Here is a 23,596-nt window from a genome sequence, read left to right on the forward strand (position 1 = left end):
GGGATGCCGGGGGCTGGCATGGCATGGCAAGGCTGCCCGGCCCACTGTCCGCGCCCGGAGCCCCGCTCCCCGCGTCTGATGAGCCTCCGAGCCACCGCAGAGCCTGCTGAGGTGCGGGTGCCCGCTGCGGCTCTGAGAGGCGCCGGGAGTCTGGACCCCCACGTGCGACAAGGTGGTGCTGGGAGGGGGGCGGGACCACATCTGGAGAGCAAGCTTCTGCGAGCCGCACTGTCCAGCCGCTAGCTACTTAAAATCACATCTAAAATGTAAGTTCGTGTAAGAAAAGTAAACGAAATTTAAAATCGACGTCCTCGGTCTTACTTTCTAAATGTCACGCGCTCGAGGGCCACGTGCGGCAGCCCCGCGCACAGCTCCTGGGCGGCTCCGGTGAGGGATGAGGGCCTCGGGCAGCAGCCGGGGCCGGAGGTGAGGCCGTCGGGGCCACGGGAGGGCCGATGGCAGGCGCTTTACCCGGAGCCTGGGGTCGAGAGCCGCCCGCTGGCACCTTGACTGCGGCCCCAGGGGGCGCGGGGCCAGAAGTGCGCAGCCGGCTCAGCTGCTCCCACGTTCCTGGGCCCGGAAACTGTGCAAGATGAGGCACAAGAGCTGCTGAACCGTCACAGAGCGATGGATGGCCGAGCCCGCCCCGGGAGCCCGCGCGGTGGCGGGTGAGGAAGGCTTAGGATTCGGGTGACTGGCACGGAGACAGCGGGGACCGGAGACGCGGCGTCCTGCAGCCATGCTTGCCCCGCCTCGGGGGCTGCCTCCGCGCCGTCTGTGCCAGGGGGTGAGAGGGGGTGCGTGAGGAGCCCCTCGGGGCCACCGGGGCTGGGAGCAGCACCCCAGCCTGTGACCCACCCCCTCGTGCCCCAAGCTGCCCCAGGCCCTGATGAGACTCGTGAGCAGCAGGACCTACCCCATGGCCCACGGCGCCTGCCGAGCCGTCAGGGCAAGCGACAAAGGAACAGATGGGCCTGCAGCTTGCTGGTCCCCTCATGGGCTCTCCCTTCCATTTAACACGTGCCAAACCCCACGCAGACCACCCTCTCGCACCATCCTCTCAGGAGGGACCTCTGCACTCATGTTTGGCCACATGGGGCCTTTTCGTGTAGGTGGCACATTGCAAACATGGCCACAGTCCTCCGCACCCCTTTGCAGCCTCTCCCATCACACGCTGGCCTCATTCCCGGGCCCCTTGACCCTGGGTTCACCTTTCCGCACGGGCCCAGGGGGGCTCTCCAGTCTTCCCAAAATTCCCGTGACCTCCCAAAAACCTTTCACCGAATCCCCTCTCTGCTTAAATTAGGCAGACTCGGATTTCCTGCCTACAGCTAAGAAACACCTCCCACCCTGGGTTCGGATCCGCTGGATCACAGTGGGTTGTGCCCGCTGACCGCCCCTCGGTCCTCACCTGTCACCCACTCCCCCATGGAAGCGAGGTGGGCGCGTGGTCCAAACGGTCCCCGGAGGGAGCCGGCCGACGTGGGCCAACAGCGAGGGCCTTCGTGGGAGTTGGAATGAGGCAGGAACACGAGATGGTGCTGCCCCGGGGAGAAGACCCCTGCCGGGGACCCGAGCCTGCCCCGCGGGAACACCCCGCATCATCCTCCCTGCGGCCCGGACCAAGCTTTGTGCTCGAGCTGGGGAGACGCTGAGACCAGAGATCCATCGCTTCCCCTTCCCAGAGCTCATTGTCCTCCCACGCTCTGAACCCCGATTCTTCTCCTGATTAGGTGGCTGGAGGTGGCCGCCACCGCGCTGGGGACACTCGCGCCGGGGAAGCGGAACCACACAGCTGAGGGTTTTCTGAAGGGCACGGCGCCCGGGGTGGGGGGGCCGCAGCCTGTCCCTTCCTTCCCCGCCTGCCTGCTGCCCCTATTCTGCAGAATCTCCCCCCCGCCTCTAGCTGTGCCCCCTCCCCTGCCCCCACGCACTCGCATGCACATGCGTGAGCACACACTCATGCATGCACACACGCACTCACACTCACATGCACACACACTCACACGTGCACATGCGCCCTCATACATATGCACAGACGCACCCCCACATGCACTCATACATCCACACGCTCACTTGCATATGCACACGTACTCACGCGCACTCAGGCACACATGCACTCACTCACACACACATGCACTCACGCATGCACACGGACGCACACACACACCATCCAAAACAGTTCCCCGGAGCATCTGTGTCGCCCCGCTCCCTGCAGGTCTGGCTGCGGACACGTCCTCCTGCCGCCGCTGGATGGCAGTGTAGACCCGCGGATCCGAGGCCTGGCCCGCAGCCCGGGCTGTGCTCCTCAGCCTCCAGGGCCGTGCTTCCTGGAGAGCTCCGAACAAAACAAGTGCACCCACTCTTTGGCCACGGGTCAGTGGGGCACCTCCCAACCCCCGGCTCCAGCTTCAACCAGGCCGTCCCCCCTCCTCTGCGGATCAGACGCTGCAAGCTGCAATCAGGCTCCTTCTGAGAAGTCGGGGAATAAATTCGGGACCGTGGTCTGACCTCACGCCTGGTTGTTGGCATCCTATCAGGTTCGCTCTGACAGGGTCCTCGTCCTGGGGGGGGCAAGGGGCGCCAGGGGACAGCCACAAGGCCGTGTGTCCCCTCGGAGGTCAGCAGAGTGCAGGACGCGGCAGGAGGGGCTGGACCCGCTGAGCTCCTTCCAACTTCTCCAGAGTCGGAGGTGACACGAGGGCACAGACATGTCGCCCTCCATCCCCCTCGCCTCCAAGTGAGAGAGGGGAAGCCTGGAGGGGGGGCGGGGCTCCCCCAGGACTGCGCACAAGCCAGGAGAGGAGCCCCGGGGGAGGCGGGTGCACGCCTCCAACCCGCCCTCTGACGGAGAGCAGGGCCTCCGTGCGGGGTGCAGGAAAGGCACCGTGGGGCAGAGGCTTCAGGGCCCCCTGGCTGTGCCCTGCCCCAGCACAGCCACGGGCCCCCACCCACTGAATGGGCCCCGGGGAGGCGTCCCTGCGGAGAGAGGCGGGCACTGGGTGGTGGGTGGGGAGCGCCAGGCCAGGGGCATGCTGGACGGTGACTGGTGCCCGGTGCCCTAGAGGCTAAGCGGACCTGCCCTTGCCTCCAGCGGGAGACACACCACTGTCGTCCGCGGCAGTCGGCCACACTGAGGTCGGACATCCTCAAAGACGTGGTCCAGACTGTCAGGTGGCCGGGGCCTCACTCGTAGGACAAGGAGCATGAGTGGCCCCTGGGGAGCTGCCCCCACGGCCCCAGCTGGGCTGCCTCTGCGTGTGCCTGCGTGTGGTGGTGTCTGGAACCTGAAGACGCGTGTTTTTCACTAGGGAATGTGATGCACGAAAAGGTCTAGACGGGCCTCCCGGTGTCCACATCCTGTGGCGTCCCTGCCCTGAGCTCCCAGGACCTGGTGGCTCCACCCTCGTGCACACAACACCCCTGCGATGGGATGGGGCGTCAGGAGCTGCCCCGGGGACAGGCCCCCGTGACCCCGAGCCCAACCCTGCCCACGACCACCACAGCTCGCCACGTGCAGAAGGGAGTCCGGCTGAGCCCCGGGAAAGTCCTGCCCCCGGGGACCCCGACCCCCTGAATGAGGTCGTCACAAGGCAGCAGGCGTGGGGTTGCCGTCACGGGGACGGACAGCGCCTCCGGGGACACCCACGCCCGCGTGTCCCATGGGGAACTCGGGCTTCCCTCCCCCGAGCTGCGCTTGCTGCCAGCAGAACTGTCCCTACGTAGCCAAGGGCGAAGGGGACATACGCGTGAAGGTGATTCACAGAGACGTCGGCCAGGGTGACGCGGGTCCCTCGGCACGCAGAAATCTAAAGGAAGACCGTCCCGTAAACCCCACCGCCACTGTCTGGATGAACTCCTGTCGTCTTTCAAGCTTTTATTTTATAGTTTGGACAAAGGCGAGAGCGATTCTGAGTAATAGTTCCATAATGAGCGTGTGGCTACCATACGGGTGACAAGACCTCACGTCTGCAGCAATGACGCCCGGCAATGTCGCCCGTCCTCCCGGCGGCGGGCCGCGGGCACCAGGGGCCCCGTGCAGGAGGCAGGGGGGCCGGGGCCGGGGGCACAGGGCCAGGGGGCGGCCACCCGGGAGGCGGCCCGCTACACGTGCTCCTTGTCGAACTCGCACAGGAAGTGCATGGTGACATGGCAGGCCACGTCGTTCCAGCCGCCCGAGGCCACCATCTCCACGCAGTCCTCCTCGTCGTAGGCGTTGTTGGGCTCGCCGCTGCGCCACTTGTTGAAGGTCTGCATGGGGGAGCGGTCCGAGTACACGAACGTGCCCTCCCTGTCCAGGTCGTTGATGCCGATGAAGACGCGGGCCAGGCCGGCCTGCGCGATGTAGGCGGCCATCAGGCCGTTGGCGGCCTCGTCCTTGGGCATGCCCAGCGTGCCCCCGCGGCCCTGGCAGGACAGCTGCGCGTCCACGTACCTCTTCTCCTCCTTCACCAGCAGGTAGATCTTACTGTCCGTCTCGCGCACGCCGGCCACAGCTGCGGGGGGGGGCAGTGCTGGAAAGTGAGCACTCGCGTTTCCGTACCACACTCGGTGCGCGGCACACGCGCCAGACACACGGACCGCGGTCTCGGGGCGGGGAGGGGGCGGGGAGACGCAGGGAACGTACCATTTTTTATGAACTTCAGCTCGGTGGTCAGCTGGGTGACCTGGTTATCCATCTCCCCGATGGCCTTCCTCAGCTGGCTGCACTCGCACGGGATGCCTGCGGGGACAAGGCCCTGGCGTTAGCGGGTCACCGCCCCCCGACCCCCGCCCCCCGCCCAGGCAGAAAGCTTATTGGGCAAGTGGACCCCGTGGGCCCTCTGGGCTGCAGATCCCGGGCTCCACCCTGAGGGCGAGGACGAGCCGTGGAGCCACTTCAGGGCAGCGCGGTTCCGAAATAGGGCTCTGGTTGGGGGAAGGAAGAGGGGACGTGCAGGGGGACAGGCTGGAGGGTGGCACCGGGGCCATGACCCTGCAGCCGCAGAGAAGCGGGACCCTCCGAGGACGGTGGGAGCCCCAGGGCCTGAGGGCTCATCGTGCGGCACAGCCGGCCGTGCCAGCTCAGGTCGGGGTGCTGGCCCTTCGGGGGGCCCCGAGCCACCTCCCGTGAGGAGCACTGCTCGTAAGGGCCTCTTCAGACCCCCATCCCCGTCCGCACCGCAGCAGGGGACCCGGCCACAGCCAGCCTGTCGCCTCCCCCAAGACTGAGCTGGGCGGCCCCCGGAGAGCCCGCGTGCAGGACCCTCCTCTCCCCGCAGAGCCCCTGGCGCAGGGTCCAGCCGCACTTCCGGCCTGACCACCCCCCTTGGACGACGGGGCCCGCCTTCCAGAGTCTCAGCCCCCGTCCGTCACCCGGCGTCCAGGTCGCCCTCACTTCCCACACCCATATCCGGTTCCCGCTCGGTGTCCCAAACCACGCTCGGGCCCGGGGCTGGTGCTGCGGCAGGAGTTCGTCGGAGACCCGGGCCGACCGCGCTCCCCACCAGTGGCCAGGCTTTCGGGGTTGGGCTCTGCAGGACAAGTGCTGGGCTGGTCCCCCGTGTCCCCAAGCCTCCTGGGCGGCCCCACAGGCCTCCTGGCCTCCTCCCCGTGGGACCGGCCGTGTCCAGAGGCGACCACAGAGGTGCTGCGCCCGGCCCGGGACGGCTCGGCCGGGTGGACGCCCACCAGCCTTCCTCCTCCCTCGGCAGCACCGTCCGAGCCCTTCAGTGAAAGGAGGGCTTTTTACTCAGAAACCTCTTTTCCCCCATTTCCAAGCTCCAAGCTTTCTCAAGGCCTATTCTCTGAATATCACAATCGGGATGAATGACAGCAAGTGGAGATGCCATATGAGAGAGAGAGAGAGAGAGAGAGAGGCTGATTCAGCAAGTGGACGCCTGAGCGTCTCGCAGACACGGGGTGTGGGGGGGGCGGTCAGGACCAGCCCCTGGGAGGCCTGTTAGGCTCCAGGGCTCCCCACCCCGAGGCCTGACAGCAAGCCCCGAGCGAGGGGCTGGTGGCAGGGACGGGACACAGGACAGCTGTGCCGATGGAAGACAGCACGGACGGTGAGGACCAGTGTGGGACGAGGCAAGACAATGGGCAGCAGGGGACAGAGCGGGACGGTGGTCGGCGGGGGACCTGCCTGCCGGGCGCAGAGGGCGACACACACATGGGGCCGCGGGGCATGGCGGGCACGCACCAGGCAGGGGCCGGGCAGGGCCGGGCTGGGGGCCAGCAGGGTGGGGGAGGCGCGGGGGAGCAGAGGCAGCAGAAGCCCACGGGGAGGGGGCCCCTAAGCCCAGACCGCTGCGGTCTTAGTCCGTGATTTGCACCGACTTCTCCAGCGCGATTTCCCCCACGTCTTGGTTACTCGAAATAATGCGCCATGACCCCGGGGGCACAGACGCTGTTGGAGTCACTGTTGTTTCCCTTGGATATATTCCCGGGAGCGGGGTCGCTGGGTCACATGTAGCTCCATTCTCAACTTGCTGGGGACCCTCTGCACTGTCCCCAGAGCACTGCGCCAGCTTGCCCTCCCTCCAGCAGGGCACGAGGGCTCCCCTTCCCCGCCTCCTCGCCGACACCTGTCCTTTGATAACGGCCAATCCACCCGGTGTGACGTGACCTCTCACTGTGATACCGATCTGCATCCCCCTGACGGACTAGACGTGCTCAGCGTCCTGTCAGGCACCTGTTGGCCTTTCATACATCTTCCTTAGAAAAATGTCTATTCGGGTACTTTGCCCAAGTTTTGGTTTTTTTTGTTTTTTTTTTTTTTTTTTTAGGATTTCATTTATTTATTCATGAAAGACACAGAGAGAGAGGCAGAGACACAGGCAGAGGGAGAAGCAGGCTCCATGCGGGGAGCCCGATGCGGGACTCGATCCCGGGACCCTGGGGTCACACCCTGAGCCCAAGGCAGACGCTCAATGGCTGAGTGCCCCAGGCGTCCCTGCTCATGTTTTAATTAGGTTGTTTGGTTATTGAATTGCATGAGCTCTTTATATGTTTTGGATCTTCACCCCTTAACAAACGTGCAGTTTGCAAATCTTTTTTCACTTTCTTGGTGGTTTCCTTTGCTCTGCAGAAGCTTTTGGTTGGAGGTGGTCCCACTTGGCTTACTTTTCATTTTGTGGCTTAATACGTGAGGTGTCCTATCCAAGCACTCATGACCAAGGCCCGCACCGGGGAGCTTCATCCCGGTGTGTTCCTCTGGGAGTTCCATGGGTTCGGGTCCTGCATTTGAGTCTTTAGTCCATTTCTAATTAATTATTGCGAGCAGTGTACGATAGGGATCCCGTTCCATTCTTTTCCGTGTAACTGTCTTATCTGCCCAGCGCCGCTTATGGAAGAGATCGTCGTCTCTCCGTGGAGTCTTCTTGGCCCCCTTATCAAGTGTTAATCGACCGTGTATGCCTGGGTTTATTTCTGGGCTCTCGGTTCTGCTCCATTCGTCTGTGTGACTCTTTTTATGCCAGTGCCCCGCTGGTTCGATTACTGTAGTTTTATGGGATAGCCTGAAGTCCCAGAGTGTGATGCCTCCCACTTGGCGCTTCTTCAACTAACTTTTTTTTTTTTTTTTTGCACATTATAAGCTTCGCAAGCAATGGAAGCCCCTCAAGACTTGCTATAGAAGGAAGAAAAACCAGCCAACCAGCGTGCGCGTCCATCCATGGATGAATGGGTTGATGAGCTGTGACATATGTACACAGCGGAGACTATTCAGCTCTAAACAATTAGGAAACCCTGTCATTGGGATGTTGTTGTTTTCTTTTAAGATTTTACTTATTCGTTTGAGAGAGAGAGAGAGAGAGAGAGAGAGAGAGCATGAGCGAGGGAAGGGGCAGAAGGAGAAGGAGAAACAGGCTCCCTGCTGAGCAGTGAGCCCAACTCGGGACTCGATCCCAGGACCCTGGGATCACAACCTGAGCCGAGGCAGGTGCTTCACCAGCTGAGCCCCCCAGGCGCCCTGGGAAACCCCATCACTGGTGACATGGATGCACCCTGCAGGCCTATAGCTGGGTGAGACGAGTCAGGAGGAGAAGGACAGACTCTGCAGGACCTCACTTCCATGTGTACTGGGGGACGGGAGCCAGCGGAAGGGTCCCCGGCGTGGGGTAAACGCCCATCAGGGATGTGACGCACGTGAGCCCCGTAGCTGACACTGCGTGACACACTGGGCAGCTGGGAGGACGGCAAGTCCTCTGAGTCCTCGCGCAAGGATAATCTGTTATTTCCTTTTCTTTCTTGTCCTTTTACTGTTTCTAGATATGAGATGGGTGTCAGCCGAACCTATGGTGAGGATCATTTCACAGTATCGGTGCATCAAGCCGTCGTGCTGTGCGCCTTAATCCTTTACGGGAATGTATGTCCGTTATCTCTCAATAAAACAAAGAAAATGCAGAGACGCCTGGGGGGCTCAGGGGTTGAGCATCTGCCTTCAGCTCAGATCGTGACCCCAGGGTCCTGGGATCGAGTCCCACATCGGGCTCCCTGCATGGAGCCTGCTTCTCCCTCTGCCTGTCTCTGCCTCAATCTGTGTCTCTCATGAATAAATAAATAAAATCTAAAAAATAAAGAAAAAGAAAGAGAGAGAGAGAGAAAGAGAAAGAAAGAAAGAAAGAAAGAAAGAAAGAAAGAAAGAAAGAAAGAAAGAAAGAAAGAAAAGAAAAAGAAAGAAAGAAAATGCAACTTTTAATACATTTTTAAAAGCCTTGGACCCTCTATATCATACCTGGTTCTCCATTAGGGCCAGGGGGTCCTATGTCACCAGAATCTCCTTTTTCACCTGAAAAAAAAAAGAGAGCAAGGTCAGACCAAGGTCAAGCAGAGGTGGGCACGTCACATGAGGTCAGAATTGCCAAGATTCACGGTGTTATTTCTTCCATGTGTAATGTCCCAGGGTTCCCCACAGACCCTCCCTCTGCTGTGAATACGGGGAGGTGTGCTCTACAGATAATTAATTCTTCAGGCTCTGTTGATGTGACGTGGAGCATATGCTCATCACGAGATGAGAGACATTACCAGACGGTCCTCCTTGAAGTCGATTCTGAAAAGTCCCGGTTGTGTCATAGAACAATCTGTAGCTATCATGTCACGAACCCTGAGTCAGTGACAACTAAATCTGACTCCAGTGCTCGCCCTCGTCACGGCAGGGGAACAGAGAAGGCGGGATGCTGGCTGTGGGAGGGCCTGGGGACCGTCGGGGCTGCCCGGCCTGAGATGCGGCCTCCTGGGGACAGGACACGCCCCGCAGCCCCCCCCACCCTGCCACCCAGCTTCGAAAACAAAGGGGTTGGACGCAGTCGTGCCAACAACGCTGTCCGGCTCCTGTCCGGCTCCTGTAAAGTCAGACGACAAATTCATCAGCGGCACATGAGTACTCCTGCCGTGTGACCTTTGTCCTCCCTGAGACAGCCCGGACGTCCCCGCTGGCGTGGGACGGGGAAGGAGCAGCGCCTCCCCCGCTCTGGATTCACATTGTATCCCGTCCGCGTGGAGAGGCAGAGGGCGTCGGTCCCGTCCACACGAGCCTGTGACTCCCTTGCCAGCATCGGGGCTTGAACGTGACCCGAAGGTCAGCCGACGAGGGCCCGGGAAGCTGAGCGCGTGAGCTAAGCCAACGAGGGGCTTGTCGGCACACTGTCCCTCGGCGAGACGCTGGCCTTCACCCCGAGCACGTGTCGCGTACGAAAAGCACACGCGTCTCTACTTGGGCGCCAGCAGGCGCTGCGTTCTCACCGACAGCTAAGAGGTGGCAACGACCCAAATCCCCAGAGGCAGATGCGTGGCCCAAGGACATGTGGTGTAGCCACGATTCAGCCTCAGGAAGGAAGGAAACGAACCGTGAACACGTGATGCCAAGTGGACTAAGTCAGACATCGGTGCTTCCCATGGAACAGGCAAACCCGTGGAGAGGCGGGAATCGGATGAGAGGGGGCACGGCGGAGGGAGGGGCCCGGAGACCCTGCTCCACCGGGACTCGGTCCCTCCTCGGGGAATGAGGCGTCCCGGAGACGGTGGTGCTGGCTGTACGTCACTGCAGGTGTGCTAATGCCCTGCCTTGTGCACTCGGAGATAGTTAAAGTGGCCGCTTTCATGTGATGAGTATGTCACCACCATTTGTCAAAGCCTTTGTGCAGCACACCTGTCCCTCTTTGCACCCTGCAGGTCTAGGTGCTCTTTCCCTGGTGCGCTGTCCCAGCAGCTGCTCCCCACGGCTTTGCCAGGAGACACGCGGAGCTGGCCCGTCTCCATCACGCTCCTGGCCGAGGCCCCGCTCCTGCCGGGGACGGGCTGCAGCTACGGGGAGGTGCGTGGCCACCAGTCAGGACAAACTGCTCCAACCCACTCACAGCTCACAGCCCCGGCAGAACCCTGGTACGGGCATGGAGCAGCCCACACTGCACCCCTCCCTGCCCCAGGTGCTCGGCAGCCGCCGCCCCCGCTCCCCAGCCTTGGCCTCCTCATTAGCACCCCCAGGAGAGGTGGGGAGGCCTCCATGGGCCCACTCATTACGAGCTCAGGGCCCCCGAGACTCCAGCACAGGACGCACCAGGGGCTCAGAGAGCATCTGCTCCCCGGGTGGCTCGGAGCATCCTCGTCCTCCCGGGCCTGGGCCTCCTGACCTGCCCACCCCTGCAGGGCTGTGCCATCAGACGAGGCCATGAGACGGACCCACGCACCTGCGGGCATCACTACAGGGCTGCTCTCACGCTGGCTGTTGCCTTCCTAGGCCCCGTTCTCACGGAGAGCCACCCCACAGTCTCAAGAAGTCACCAAAGCTGGAGGTGGACAGTGTTTCTGGAGCACGGCCCTCCCGTCACCCAAACAGGGCTCAGCGCTTCGTTCTCCGCCCGGGTGCCCTGTGAATCCTCTGGGACTGGGAGCGCTCGCCCCACCCCGGGGGACGCACACCCCACAGGTAACTCTGACCGATCCCAAATGCAAACCCTGGGACCGAACGTACCGTGCGCAAGGCACACAGAAATAAACAGGCACAGCCCCCAGGCGGGACGGCCAACCTGCAACCATTCGAGGGCGCCCGCGCCGTCCGCCTGGGAGGGAATGGGGCAAGAAGGGCGTCGCAAGTACCTTTAGAACCAATGGGACCAATTTTTCCATGGCGACCCACACTGCCCTTCTGTCCTTTGTCACCCATGTCTCCTGTAGAAAACAACAAGATCAAAGTTGGTTGGTGCACAGGTAATTCAGAACACCTCCTGCTCCACATGACCCACGCGCACACACGCGCACGCACGCACACACACGAGAGGAGACGGAGATGCACAGCTCTCGTCTTCGTCTCTTCCAGGTCACGCGAGTGATGGGCCCCGGGTGGTTCTTGCTGATAGAGTTTGTGGAGGAAGGCACACCTCCCCCGGGAAGTCACACGCGCTGCGGAACGAGCACCAGCCCCGACCACAGCCACGGCCCCTCCTGCTCAGCAGCTACATCGGTGCAGGGAGGTTGTCTGGCCTCCATCCCGGCCCCAGGCCACATGGAGCAGGCCACAGTCCCGCCGACTGGCCCATGGGCTGCCCTCGGGAGCTGGAGGTGCACGGGTGGCTCCCGTCCCTGGGAAGAAGCGTGACAGAGGAGGGCCCGGGGAATGCTTCGTGACACCCAGCAGGGCCTGGTTGCACAGCACCCGTCAGAGCCTTCTGCGCAGCGCAGAGGGTGGCCACCCCGCGCTGCCCCGAGCCCCTCCCACGGTCGCATCACCACAGGCTGGCCCAGGGACCCGTCCACGCGCCATGAGCCCACAGGACTGGCCAATGCACGGCGACCAAGATGGGCAGGTGTCGCCCATTCATGGGACAAATGGCACCAGCAGAGGGGATTTTCTCGACATGAAGGTTTTATCCCACAATGTTCTTAAACACCTGGCATCCGCCCCCACCTGTTGACGGTGGTCCCCGCAGAGCCAGCAAATCCCAAGCAAATACACGCAGAACCCTCATGGTAAAGGGAACATGCAATCAGATTTAATTTAATGACCTTAAACTGAATAAAACTAAAAGCAATTTGGTGCAAGCAGCTGTGCAGGACAGAGGTGACGGGAAGGACTTTATGCTGCGTCCGGGCCAGGCTCAGCCCCGCTGACACCTGCTCATGCCTTAACGCTGGGGCCGGCCCCGCCGGGAGCTCCTGGATTGGCGATGTTGGCTACATCAGGGATGGACAGAGATGAGGGGACAGGGCACAGGCTTCGGGACCAGCCCCGGCTGACGGGGAAACATCCCCGTGACACACAAACCGCTGGCCTCACAGTACCTTATCCACAAAGCACAGTCGCATCCATTGTCCTACTTGGTCACAGATGTGACCCGCTGCACAGACAAGGCCCCGCAGGCCTGGGTGGCCTGTCAGGGTCAAGAGCCCAGTGTATGGCAGGACCAGGACGGAGCCATGACCTGCTGCTCTGAGGCCCAGCGCCCCTCTCCAGGCGCCATGGTAGGTGGGGACGACAAGGAGACCGAGGCCAGATGGCCCAGCCGCAACAGAGGCACCTCAGGCTGCAGACCCTGTGGACGGCGTGGTGGGTGTGGTGCCGGGGACGTGGGGGGATCGGGCACCCGTAACAGGTGTGAGAAGTGTCGTAACAAGAGAGGCGCCGCAGGGAAGCCCTGGCGAGGGGCCCGGGACCCAGCTGGGGGTGGGGGAAGGCGACGGCACAAACAGCCAGGTCGGGAGTTAGGAGAGAGACAAGACGGGGTTCAGGCTGGACACGCACCTGGTAACAAGAGGGGCTGGAAGGGGGCGAGGACACGTGGCCGGGGGAGCAGGGGGGCTGCAGGTGCACTGCAGCCGTGTCGGGGGTGGGGAACGTAGGGCTTGAAGTAAAGCCTCCTCTGGGAAGGGGTTGGCACGGCGATGGTGGGGAGGCACCAGGGCACGCAGGGGCTGGGGAGGGGACCAGGAAGCAGGCGTTCCTGTGGGGACCCCCAGCAGGAGGGTCCAGCAGGGCCCCAGGCCAGCAAGGAGGGGGTAACTGAAAACACAGGCGGTCTGGAGGTCACCCTGCAGAAGGTGGGGCGCCCACGGGGTGGGAGCTGCGCCCTGACACCGGTGGGACGTGGCGAGCATGAGGCCCTGGACAGAGCAGGGCCATCGGTTGAGCACCGCAGAGAAGCCTTGGGACGAGGACAGGCGCAGGCCTCCGGGTACAAGGTCACAGGGACCCCAAGTGGGGTCGGGGGCCCAGTGGAGAGTCGGGCCGCAGGCAGGGAGCAGCGGGGGTGGGGGCGGCACCCCAGGGGGAGGGGGTCTGCGTGGGGGCAGCGCTGGGAGCTGGCCGTCCGTGCTCCTGTGTCCCTCCTGCCACCAACCCTGAGTCACTGCCAAGGAGCGTGCTCCAGGCTCCCGCCCGGCCCTTCCTGCCCCCGGGGTCCCCGGGACAGGTGCGCCCGCGTCAAGCCCACGGTGAGCCGCCAGGGCCGCCAGAGGGAAACGTAACAGAACGGTTTCCATCGGGGGTCACCCTGCTCCCAACAGCGCGGCCGTCGCTGCCAAGTGTGGGCATGTGGGGCGACAGGCCAAGGAGTCACTGTCGCGGAGGGACGCCAAACACCACCCTGACGCTGTGCTGAAGGAGGAGCAGGGGCTCCGCCGCCAGGCCAGAGGGTTTGGCTGCCCCCAGCCCTGTGCTGTGTCCCCGCCACCGTCTGGAACGTCCCGGGGGCCCTCGCCTCCCACACAGCCCGCCTGCCCTGCCCCCCAGGGCTGAGGCCCTGACCCCTGCGACGGGAGCGGCAGGTGACTGGGGCTCCACGCGGTCAGGAGGTGGTGGGGACGGGCGCGCCTGCAGGAAGGGAGACACCAGAGCTCACCGCCTCCCATCGTGGGGATGTCGGTCGTGTCCGGCCAGGGCGAGGCCATCGCCAGAGCCCGAGCAGCAGCAGCCGGATCCCAGACCTCGGCCTCCGACCCGGGACAAACACACGTGCTGTTCCCATGGCCCAGCGTGCAGTGCTCCGCGAAGGCAGCGCGGCCGACCGAGTCACCTCTGTGGTCCCGACCTGGGGCCCTCAGGCCCACACGTGTGGTCAGAGCCGCAGAGGTGAGGACGGTGCTCCCGCTCAGCCTCTTGCAAAGAGCATCCTGCAGCAAAACTCCGCACCCGTGCCCTTCCGAGGCCGCGGGGCCACTGTCCTCCCTAAGCTCCTTGCTCCCAACTCTCCCGGCTGTCTCTGTGTCGCATGCCCAATGCCAACGCCAATTCATGGGCATTGCTGCGCCCGTGGCCCTTCCTTCCCTCCCCGGCGGGTACTGAGCCCTGCACCTGCCTTGGGAGAAGCGTGGGGCCCGGGCCTCCTGGGGAAAACCCGAGGCCTCACGAGGCAGGTGTCGCAGGCGGTCCCTGAGCCCCCACCGGGCTCCCGCCGCGCCAGCACCCTGCAATCAGCAGCCCCCAGGCACCCGGGGGGTAAACCTCCATGTGTAAGCAGCCCCACGAGGGGACACTTGCCGCCCCACGAGAGCCGGGAAGTCAGAGCGGCCAAGCGGCCCACCTGAGCCACGCAGCGCGCTGGTAAGGCTGCCCTTCGGTGGCTCAGGGTGTGGGCCCTGCTGTCAGGCCGCTGGGAGCCCGGCCCCAGTCCTTCACCCGGGCACCCGGGACACCTTACCGCCGCTCTGAGCCCCGGCATCGTCATCGGGGAGGTGGCACCAGAGCGGTGTCCAGCGCCCGTGTCACCGAGCGCCTGGTAGCGTCCGCTTCACCCGGACTGAGGCCTCTGTCGGCGTCCAGGGCTCCAAACCCCAGAGCCGGGCTGACCACTTGTGGGAACACCAACGCCCCCCGGGCTGTGCCGTGGCTCAGGGCCCTCGGCCAATGGGGAGCAGGGCAGCCACCAGCACCCCCCTTTGCCTTCGCCAGCGGCCCCTCTCCCCCTAGACAGTGGCCTCTTCCACTGGGCCCCCCCAGGCCCTGAGGCACCAGAGGACCTGCTCGTGCCACACGCCCAGCGGCCTTACAGGAGCACCAGCGTGGGGAGGGGCTGGGCACTGGGGCCAGCGGGCCTGGAGGGGGTCAGAGACCCCAGCCCGCCACGCACACGCTCCCACCCCAGGGCAGAGCCGCTACCCGAGCAGGCTGGGAAGAGCTGCCGTTCGCTGGTGCTGGGCAGAGAGCACACTGACACATGCGTGCACGCACATGCGTGCTCACGCCATACATGCTAACACACATGCATCTATAAACCCTTCATGAAAAATTGCTGGGGAAGCTGTGATTTTTCACAGGCCCCTGCGTGAACACACACATGTGTACAAACATACCTGCACCTGTTCAAACACATGTACACACACACAACTACACACAAGTAGACACACACACCCCTTATGCTCGTTCATGTGCACACAGGCCACCCGAGGTTGTACAGCTGGTGAGCACCAGCTGGGTGTGAGCCCAGACCACCAGGGCACCCAGGAGGCCCCCAGCACCCCTCACGCTCGCCCCCTGCCAGCACCCCTGCACACTGACCTATTGCTCCCAGTAGGAACATTGTACCTCTTGGGTGTGTTGGGGAAGGAGAGGTGAGAACCATTAAAATCCGCTGAGACAGTCAACACATTCTCTGCAGCAATCCCAGGTGGTTTGCGTGGCCGACCTCTTTTCACCCACAGACATTTCTTGGGAAGCAGCCCGTGGGTAGAAAAGGATCGTGGTTATAAACCCAGAGGCTCCCAGAGGAGCGCGATTAGAACAAGGGCTCTACTGCCGCCTTCCTGCTCCCAGGAAGGTTTTCTTGCTCCCCCAAATGACAAGAAGCTTTTTGCAAAAAGCAAATAAATGTCCCTCCCTTGGTTGTAGATGATTGGAAATGCAGCAGAGACACTTAGATCCCGTCCCCTCGAGTTTGAAGAGCTCCGTGCAGAGCTCCCCAGGGAGCTGGGGCTGATGCAAGGCCCCTTCCTCCTCCCGTCCCACTAATGAGAGGTGTGCGAGAGCCGTCTGTCCTCTAGACACACACGAGGAACGGAAGAACGGGAGCAGCTCGCAGTAGGCACGTAATTCTTATTAATTTTAATGAAGATCTCACGCAGTCCTTTGAAGTGGAGACGGGCAAATAGAGCACTCAGAATTCAGCTTCCCCAGCGATTTTTCATGAAGGGTAACGGGCACGGTGCAGAGCCCAGAAAGCCTGTCCCTGACGTAGGGTCACCCTCCACCTCCACCTGCCAGGAGAGTCCCCAGCTCCTCAGACAGGTGGCCCAGGCGCCTCCCTAATCCTGTCTTAGCAGCGCATCTGGGAATGAGGAGCCTTGAAAACCGTGGTGACACAGGTCGCAGGCCGTGTCAGCAAGGCCAGCTCTGTACTGTTGCCACAAAGCTGTGCACACTAGGCATGGGGGAAGTCTTCTCCTTTCAATAAAGGACACGGGACAGCAGGAGGTTTCTGCAGACCCTTCAGCCTGCCTCTGTTATTTCAGAAAACGCATCCATCAGCTTGCAGGCACTTTCTTTTGTTTGAGTTTCCCGGCAGGGGGCTGCTCTGAGTGCTGGCCTGAGATCCCCCAAGTGCGGCAAGTCAGCCAAGGAGCCATCCCTCCTGCAGCCCAGCCCCACTTGGATGCAGCTGCATTTGGGGGAAGCTAAGAGGAGCAGAGCAGCCGCGGGGGAGGGCGTGCAGGTGCAGGTGCAGGTGCAGCCACAGGGAAGGGCGTGCAGGTATAGGTGCAGCTGCGGGGCAGGGAGTGCAGGGGCAGGTGTAAGTGCAGCTGCGGGGGAGGGAGTGCAGGGGCAGGTGTAAGTGCAGCTGCGGGGCAGGGAGTGCAGGGGCAGGTGCAGGTGCAGCCACAGGGAAGGGCGTGCAGGTATAGGTGCAGCTGCGGGGCAGGGAGTGCAGGGGCAGCTGTAAGTGCAGCTGCGGGGCAGGGAGTGCAGGGGCAGGTGTAAGTGCAGCTGCAGGGGAGGGTGTGCAGGTGCAGGTGCAGCCGCGGGGCAGGGCGTGCAGGTACAGGTGCAGCCGCCGGGGGAGGGAGTGCAGGGGCAGGTATAGGTGCAGCCGTAGGGGAGGGTGTGTCGGTGCAGGCAGTGCAGCCGCGGGGGAGGGCATGCAGCTGCAGGTGTAGGTGCAGTCACGGGGCAGGGCGTGCAGGTGCAGGTGTAGGTGTAGCCTTGGGGGACGGCATGCAGATGCTCAGGACCCACCCGCAGCACACCCAGGGCAGCATCACGAACAGCACCTCCAGGGCAGCTGCCGACCGATGCCCGCCTCTCAGCCACCCTCCGAACCCAAGCTGCATTTCAAGGAGCGCCCAGCGGGTTCCCGCGTGCACTAGTTTGAGAAGCATCGGCGAAGCTAAGCCTCATGGTCAGCAGACTGCAGACAGCCCAGCTCGGCATGGCCGGAGCCTTGGCCGCAGACCTGTCCTCTACTACCCGGGGCGGGGACATGTGTACGCACCCCGGGACCCTCAGCACGATGGGCAGGGTCACCAGAGATCTGAAGATAGTCAAAGATACTGAATTTCAAGATATTTTTCAATTGCTCAAGGACCTCCCATGTCCCACATCTCACATGAGGCCCTGGAGTCACCAAGACGGAAGTGAGTGGGCCCCACTCACTGCCCCACTGGCCATGACCTTGCATGGAGCCCAGTGAATAAAGAAACAGGCCTGGGTGCCCACCACATACCTGTCGGGAGTTGCCATAAAGGGCCAGTCACTAGTCGGGCCACCCCCCAGGGTCCCAGGAGAGCTGTCCCTCGACCCTCAGTGTCAGGGACAGTTCATGAGTCTAAGCAGTTGATGTGTTTTCCGGGATGGATTCGGAGTCCCGTGGTCTTCTTGCCCTGCAAAGCCCTAAGAGTAGGTGTCAGGACAGGGGGGTCCGTGATGCCCGCAAGCCCCCAGGACCTGCTCTGCCTGCATGTGATCCCCGCATGTACACTTGCACTGCTTCACGAGGAAAATAATACGCTTAAGAACCACTGGTGTGAGTGGCTGCGTCTTCCTCTGGCACTGCTGTGAGGGCTCCAGCTACCTTTGCAGGTCACCCCACCACATGCACAGAGCCTCACAGCATGAATCGCATTTGAATAACCTCACTTATACATACATCTAATATGTTTTCTTGCCCAAAATTTTCTACCTTAGCTGGAACATAACATGTTGTCTTTTAAACAGAGCATGAAAAATAAAAAAGAATGGGGAGAAGGGGAGGGAGAGCAATTAGCTATGGAGGCAAAGGGTGAGGGACGTGCCCACTGGAAGCCAACAGCAAGGTGGGGTGCCAGGAGGAAGCACCGCCCCCACCCCTGGTGAGAGCCCCTGGGACCCAGAGAACAGGATGAGACCCAGAGAACAGGGCGCCCTGGGCCAGCTCCCACCTGGGGTCTGGGTGAGCAGTGGGCAGTAGGCAGGGAGCTAGTGGATCACAAGGGACCGTCCCCACGTCCAGCAGCCCATAAAGGAGGAGCTGTCCCACTGGGAGGAGCAGCAGGCCCCGTATCAGCAGCTCCTACTGCCTCTTGCCTGCCCTGGAGGTGAGTTTGTCCAAGATGTGAAGGAAGGACTGAGGGAGAGGCAGGATTTGGGACCACAGATCCATCCAGAGGGGAGGAAGCCCTGCTCTGGGGCATTTATGCAAAATGACTCATAGACACCCAAGGAAGGGCCCCACCCTGCAGTGATGAACAGAGAGAAGGGTTGGGCATCACCCAGAGAACGTGCCAGAAGGACAGGAGGCGCAGGGGTGTTGCTAGAACTCACACAACTCAAATGAAATGAAAAATGTGGGGTTGGAAGAAGCTGAGGACAGGACACCACATGTGATCATTTTTGCGGCTGTCAGTCGAGACGCCGGAGGGAGGCTCTGGGCCCCCCGACAGCCACCGTGACGCTGTGCCCAAGTGGGAGCACCCCTGCCCGCGGCCCAGGCCCGGGAGGGGAAGCACACCCTGGTTGGCACAGATGACAACCGAGGAAAGCTTCAGAGCAGAGTCGTGGGGGCGAAGCGAGTGCTGGTATCGGGCAACCAGGCGTCTGCAAGACCCCGGCCTCCCCTCCCCAGTGAGTCTGCGGGGCCTGTGATCCTGCCCTACTGTGCACCTGGGAGCCCAGCAGGCCCCACCTTGCCCAGCCGCTGCTGCCTGAACAGGTGCAGTGACATGTGTTGGGGCCCCCCCGCCAGCCGTGGCTGCCACCCCGCCCTCAGTTCTCCCCACAGACGGGCGTGCGTCCCAGGAGCCTCAGCAGGGAGAGGACAGGCACCCAGCATCACCGTGGTGGGGGGGGAGGCAGGGTGTCCCACGGCAGGAAGGTCCTTGATGGGACACTAGACACAGAGGAGGGGTCCCCCCCCGCCCCGCAGGACAAACCAGAGTGTGGAAAAGCCCACAGAGACCAAGGCCGGTGAGCAATTCTGAAAACAGAGCAGTCCCGAAGTATCTGCAGGGCGTTCCTCACACTGACTTCTACGCCAGCCAGAGAAGAAACAGGAGCTATAGTCTTCCAACAATTCCATAAAGAATATCACTGGTAGGAACAACCATCGCAAAATAAAGCTGACTCGGGCTGAAACAGGGGCCCAGCGGGGTCCGCAGAGGCCACGGGAGCTGAGGCCATCCTTCCTGGGAGCTTTCCTGCCGGGGGACAGGGGGTGACACTTCCGAGGTGGCCCACAGCTCTGCACAGCCAGCGGGACCCCGAGCGCAGCGTCAGCATGTGGGGCGTCCGTGCCTCCGGTAATAAATACGTGCTGACATCGAAAATTAGCACAGGCCCTTGCCGAGAATACCAAAAACACAGGAGTGAGACAGAAAAATTTACAGGCCTATAATCCTACAGCCCAGAAATACCTACTACTAATATTTTGGTTTCTCTTCCATCCTTTCTCTGTGTCTTTTTGTAAATATTTTAATGAGTCACGTGTCTGTTCTTGTATCCCGTTTTATCCTCTTCCATGTGTCACGCTATGGCCGATCTTCTTAAAAATCACCCAAAAAAGGATACTTCCTACATTTCTGCGTAACTGCTTCCACTACTCAGTCATCCAAACACACGCGCTTGGGTTGCCGTGTTCTCCGTAATCTGCACTTCGCGAAACCCCAAACCAAAGCTGCTCATTCGTCAGTGGCGGTGCCAGAGCCCTGACGGCCCCAACGCTCGCTGACGCGGGGCCTGGCATGTCCAGGGAGTCGCACCGGGCGACCCGGTAGCTGCTGGCCTGGGGCTGCGAACAGCAGGGGCCAGGCCGATCTCTCACACCCTAGCCCCACAGAAGCCCCCATACTAGAACAGGCCCTCGGCGCTGGGATTTTAAGTTACTAGTGGATATTGGGCATCCACTTATCTTTTTTTTTTTAAGATCTATTTATTTATTTATTCATGATAGACAGAGAGAGAGAGAGAGAGAGAGAGAGAGGCAGAGACACAGGAGGAGGGAGGAGCAGGCTCCATGCCAGGAGCCCAACGTGGGACTCGATCCTGGGACCCAGGATCATGCCCTGGGCCAAAGGCAGGCCCCAAACCGCTGAGCCACCCAGGGATCCCCATGGGCATCCATTTAAAGTGACTTCACAGCATGAAAAACAGTTACATTGAAATTTGACATTAAATTTAAGAAATAAGATGCAAATTTATGTGAACAATACAATTAGAACAAAGTGGGGGGGAAAGGGCACCAAAAAGGAAATATACTAAAATAAGTGGCAATATCTGGATGATTTTATTGTGGATGATTTTCTCACCACTTCAGGTCTATATAATCTTTCTATCACAAGCATATGTCGGAAAAATTTGAAGCAAGGCAGTTGCTTAATGAAGGTAGGACTTTACTGCCACTTGCTTGCTGAGCTCAAACATCGCTACTTTGAAAAAACACCAATGAAATATGATCATGAAATGAATTTGTGACTGTCTGGAGTAGGGGGGCTATCTGCTTCCTGACTGCAAAGTATAAAATCACCCACACAAAAGAGTAGAGGAACATCCCTTTTACCGTTGTGCAAATTTCATAATTAGTTCAGTAATAAAATAAGACAATATATCACAGCACTTCCCACTTTCATAAGAAGGATAATAATAAAATAGAAACTGCAAGCACTAATTAGTTCTGAGATACTTTTACTTATCCCAACCCAAGGACTTTGTGAAGCAGTTCCAGCACCGCGGATGGGAAGACGGGCCCCACGGAGTAAGCAGACCCCAGAGCCCGCCCCGCCGGCCCCGGTCAGCCCCGGTCAGCCCTTCCCTGAGTCAGCTTGGCTGGCTTCTGCCCAACAGCCACTACCTCGTTGTTTCTTGCAGGGGCCCCAGGAGCAGAGCTCCCGCCTCACTCCCTCCTGCATTTGCTCAGCACACGGATGGAGAGTGTTCCTGAAAACACGGGAAGATTGTTTTTAGTGGGAAGTACACGGACCAATGTAAGAATGTATGTGCAGATAACCTTTGTAAAGTTCCTAATTCCACTTCTGGCAACTTAACTAAGGAACTATTCAGAGACACGCACAGAAAATACAAGTATGAAACTATCTTACATATCAAGAAGAAAAAGAACCCATAAGGATTTTTTTAAGATAGAAAAAGACAACCAAAAAAGAAAGAGTAGGAGGAGGAGGAAGAGAAAAAGGAGGAGGAAGAGGAGGAGGAGGAGGAGGAGGTGGTAGAGGAGGAGGTGGTGGAGGAAGAGGAGGAGGAGGAGGAGGAGGAGGAGGAGATGGAAGAGGAGGAGGTGGTGGAGGAGGAGGAAGAGGAGGTGGTGGAGGAGGAGGAGGAGGTGGAAGAGGTGGAGGAGATGGCAAAGGAGGAGGTGGTGGAGGAGGAGGAGGTGGAGGAGATGGTAGAGGAGAAGATGGAAGAGGAGGAGGAGTGTGGAGGAGGAGTTGGAGGTTGTGGAGGAGGAGGTGGAAGTGGTGGAGGAGGGGGTAGGAGGAGGAGGAGGTGGTGGAGAGGGGGAGGAGGAGGGGGGTAAGAGGGGGGGAGGAGGAGGAGGTGGGGTGGAGGAAAATGGAGGAGGAGGGTTGGTGGAGGGAGGTGGGTAGAGGAGGAGAGGAGGAGGTGGTGGAGGGGGGAGGTGGTGGAGGAGGAGGTGGAGGTGGTGAGGAGGAGGTGAGAGTGTAGAGGAGGAGGAGGGGGAGGAGGTGGGAGGAGGAGGTGGTGGAGGAGGAGGGTGGAGGTGAGGAGGAGGTGAGTGGTAGAGGAGTGGAGGAGTGGTGAGAGGAGGAGGGTGGAGGAGGAGGGAGGAGTGGTAGAGAGGGAGATGGTAAGGAGGAGGTGGAGGAGGAGGAGGAGGTGGTAGAGGAGGATGGAGAGGAAGATGGAAGAGGAGGAGGTGGTGGAGGAGGAGGTGGTGGAGGAGGAGGTGGAGGTTGTGGAGGAGGAGGAGGTGGTGGAGGAGATGGTAAAGGAGGAGGTGGAGGAGGAGGAGGTGGAGGAGGTGGAGGAGATGGTAGAGGAGAAGATGGAAGAGGAGGAGGTGATGGAGGAGGAGTTGGAGGTTGTGGAGGAGGAGGTGGAAGTGGTAGAGGAGGAGGAGGAGGAGGTGGTGGAGGAGGCGGTGGAGGAGGAGGTGGTGGAGGAGGAGGAGGAGGTGGTAGAGGAGGAGGTGGTGGAGGAGGAGGTGGTGGAGGAGGAGGTGGAGGTTGTGGAGGAGGAGGAGGTGGTGGAGGAGATGGTAGAGGAGGTGGTGGAGGAGGAGGAGGAGGTGGAGGAGGTGGAGGAGATGGTAGAGGAGAAGATGGAAGAGGAGGAGGTGATGGAGGAGGAGGTGGAGGTGGTGGAGGAGGAGGTGGAGGTTGTGGAGGAGGAGGAGGAGGAGGTGGTGGAGGAGATGGTAGAGGAGGAAGTGGTGGAGGAGGAGGAGAAGATGGAAGAGGAGTAGGTGGTGGAGGAGGAGGTGGAGGTTGTGGAGGAGGAGGAGGAGGAGGTGGTAGAGGAGGAGGAGGAGGAGGTGGTGGAGGAGATGGTAGAGGTAGACGTCGCTTGGACGTCAGAGGAGAAGGTCCGTACATTGGAGCTCCAAGAGGTGACAAAACAGCACATGGGCCTGGATGTCTACGCTCCGTGGCCTCTCCGTGCGCTGTCACAGTGACTGGACACTGGAGACTCGCTCTCGGGCCTTAGGGGTGGGCCGGGGCCAGTTGGAGGGCGGCGTCGTGACGAGGGGCGCAGAGCGCGGACGCTGACCGAGCGCCTCGACGTCCACTGCGCGGCCCCGTGGCCTGTACAGCCTCTTTCCATGGGACCCCGCGTCCCCAGGCAGACGGAGAAATGCGCTTTTATGGAGAAGGAAACGGATTCGGCGCTTAGGGTCTGGGACCACAGGTGTCCCCAGCACCGTGTCACCCCACACCCCACCGACTCCACCCACCTGGTCCTTTGCACGCCTCCTCGTCTGCTTGCACACCTGCTCATCTACCTATACGCCTCCGTCACTGCTTGCACGCCTCAACTGCTCGCACACCCCCATCAATTTTTGCACGTCTCCATCACTGCGCGCCCGCCTCCTCAACTGCTTGCACACGCCCACGACGTCAGGCACACCTCCAACACTGTTTGCACCTCTCCATAATTGCGCCACCCCTCCAGACTATCTTGCACACCCTCTCAATTGCACGTATAGGTAACGCTCACAAGTGACCCCCGTGCTGCAGGTGAGGC

General features: G+C 61.1%; 1 protein-coding gene across 2 annotated transcripts in view; it reads right to left on the bottom strand.

Annotated features, from left to right (window-relative positions):
• Positions 1 to 3,862: 3,862 nt before the first annotated feature.
• Positions 3,863 to 23,596, bottom strand: part of COLEC11 (collectin subfamily member 11) — a 28,634-nt gene continuing 8,900 nt past the window's right edge. Inside the window, exons 4-7 of one of the 2 annotated variants that reach the window (XM_041756038.1) lie at positions 11,080 to 11,151; positions 8,720 to 8,773; positions 4,628 to 4,723; positions 3,863 to 4,496 (exon numbers count right to left, since the gene is read on the bottom strand). In XM_041756038.1, the coding sequence (XP_041611972.1) occupies positions 4,105 to 4,496; positions 4,628 to 4,723; positions 8,720 to 8,773; positions 11,080 to 11,151 (614 nt within the window). In that variant the 3' untranslated portion in view covers positions 3,863 to 4,104. Of the gene's footprint in view, positions 4,515 to 4,627; positions 4,724 to 8,719; positions 8,774 to 11,079; positions 11,152 to 23,596 lie in introns of both variants that reach the window. The other variant, XM_041756037.1, reaches the window with a different exon arrangement.

The sequence above is a fragment of the Vulpes lagopus genome, chromosome 5 (assembly GCF_018345385.1).
Source record: "Vulpes lagopus strain Blue_001 chromosome 5, ASM1834538v1, whole genome shotgun sequence".
In the NCBI taxonomy this organism is placed as follows: domain Eukaryota; kingdom Metazoa; phylum Chordata; class Mammalia; order Carnivora; family Canidae; genus Vulpes; species Vulpes lagopus.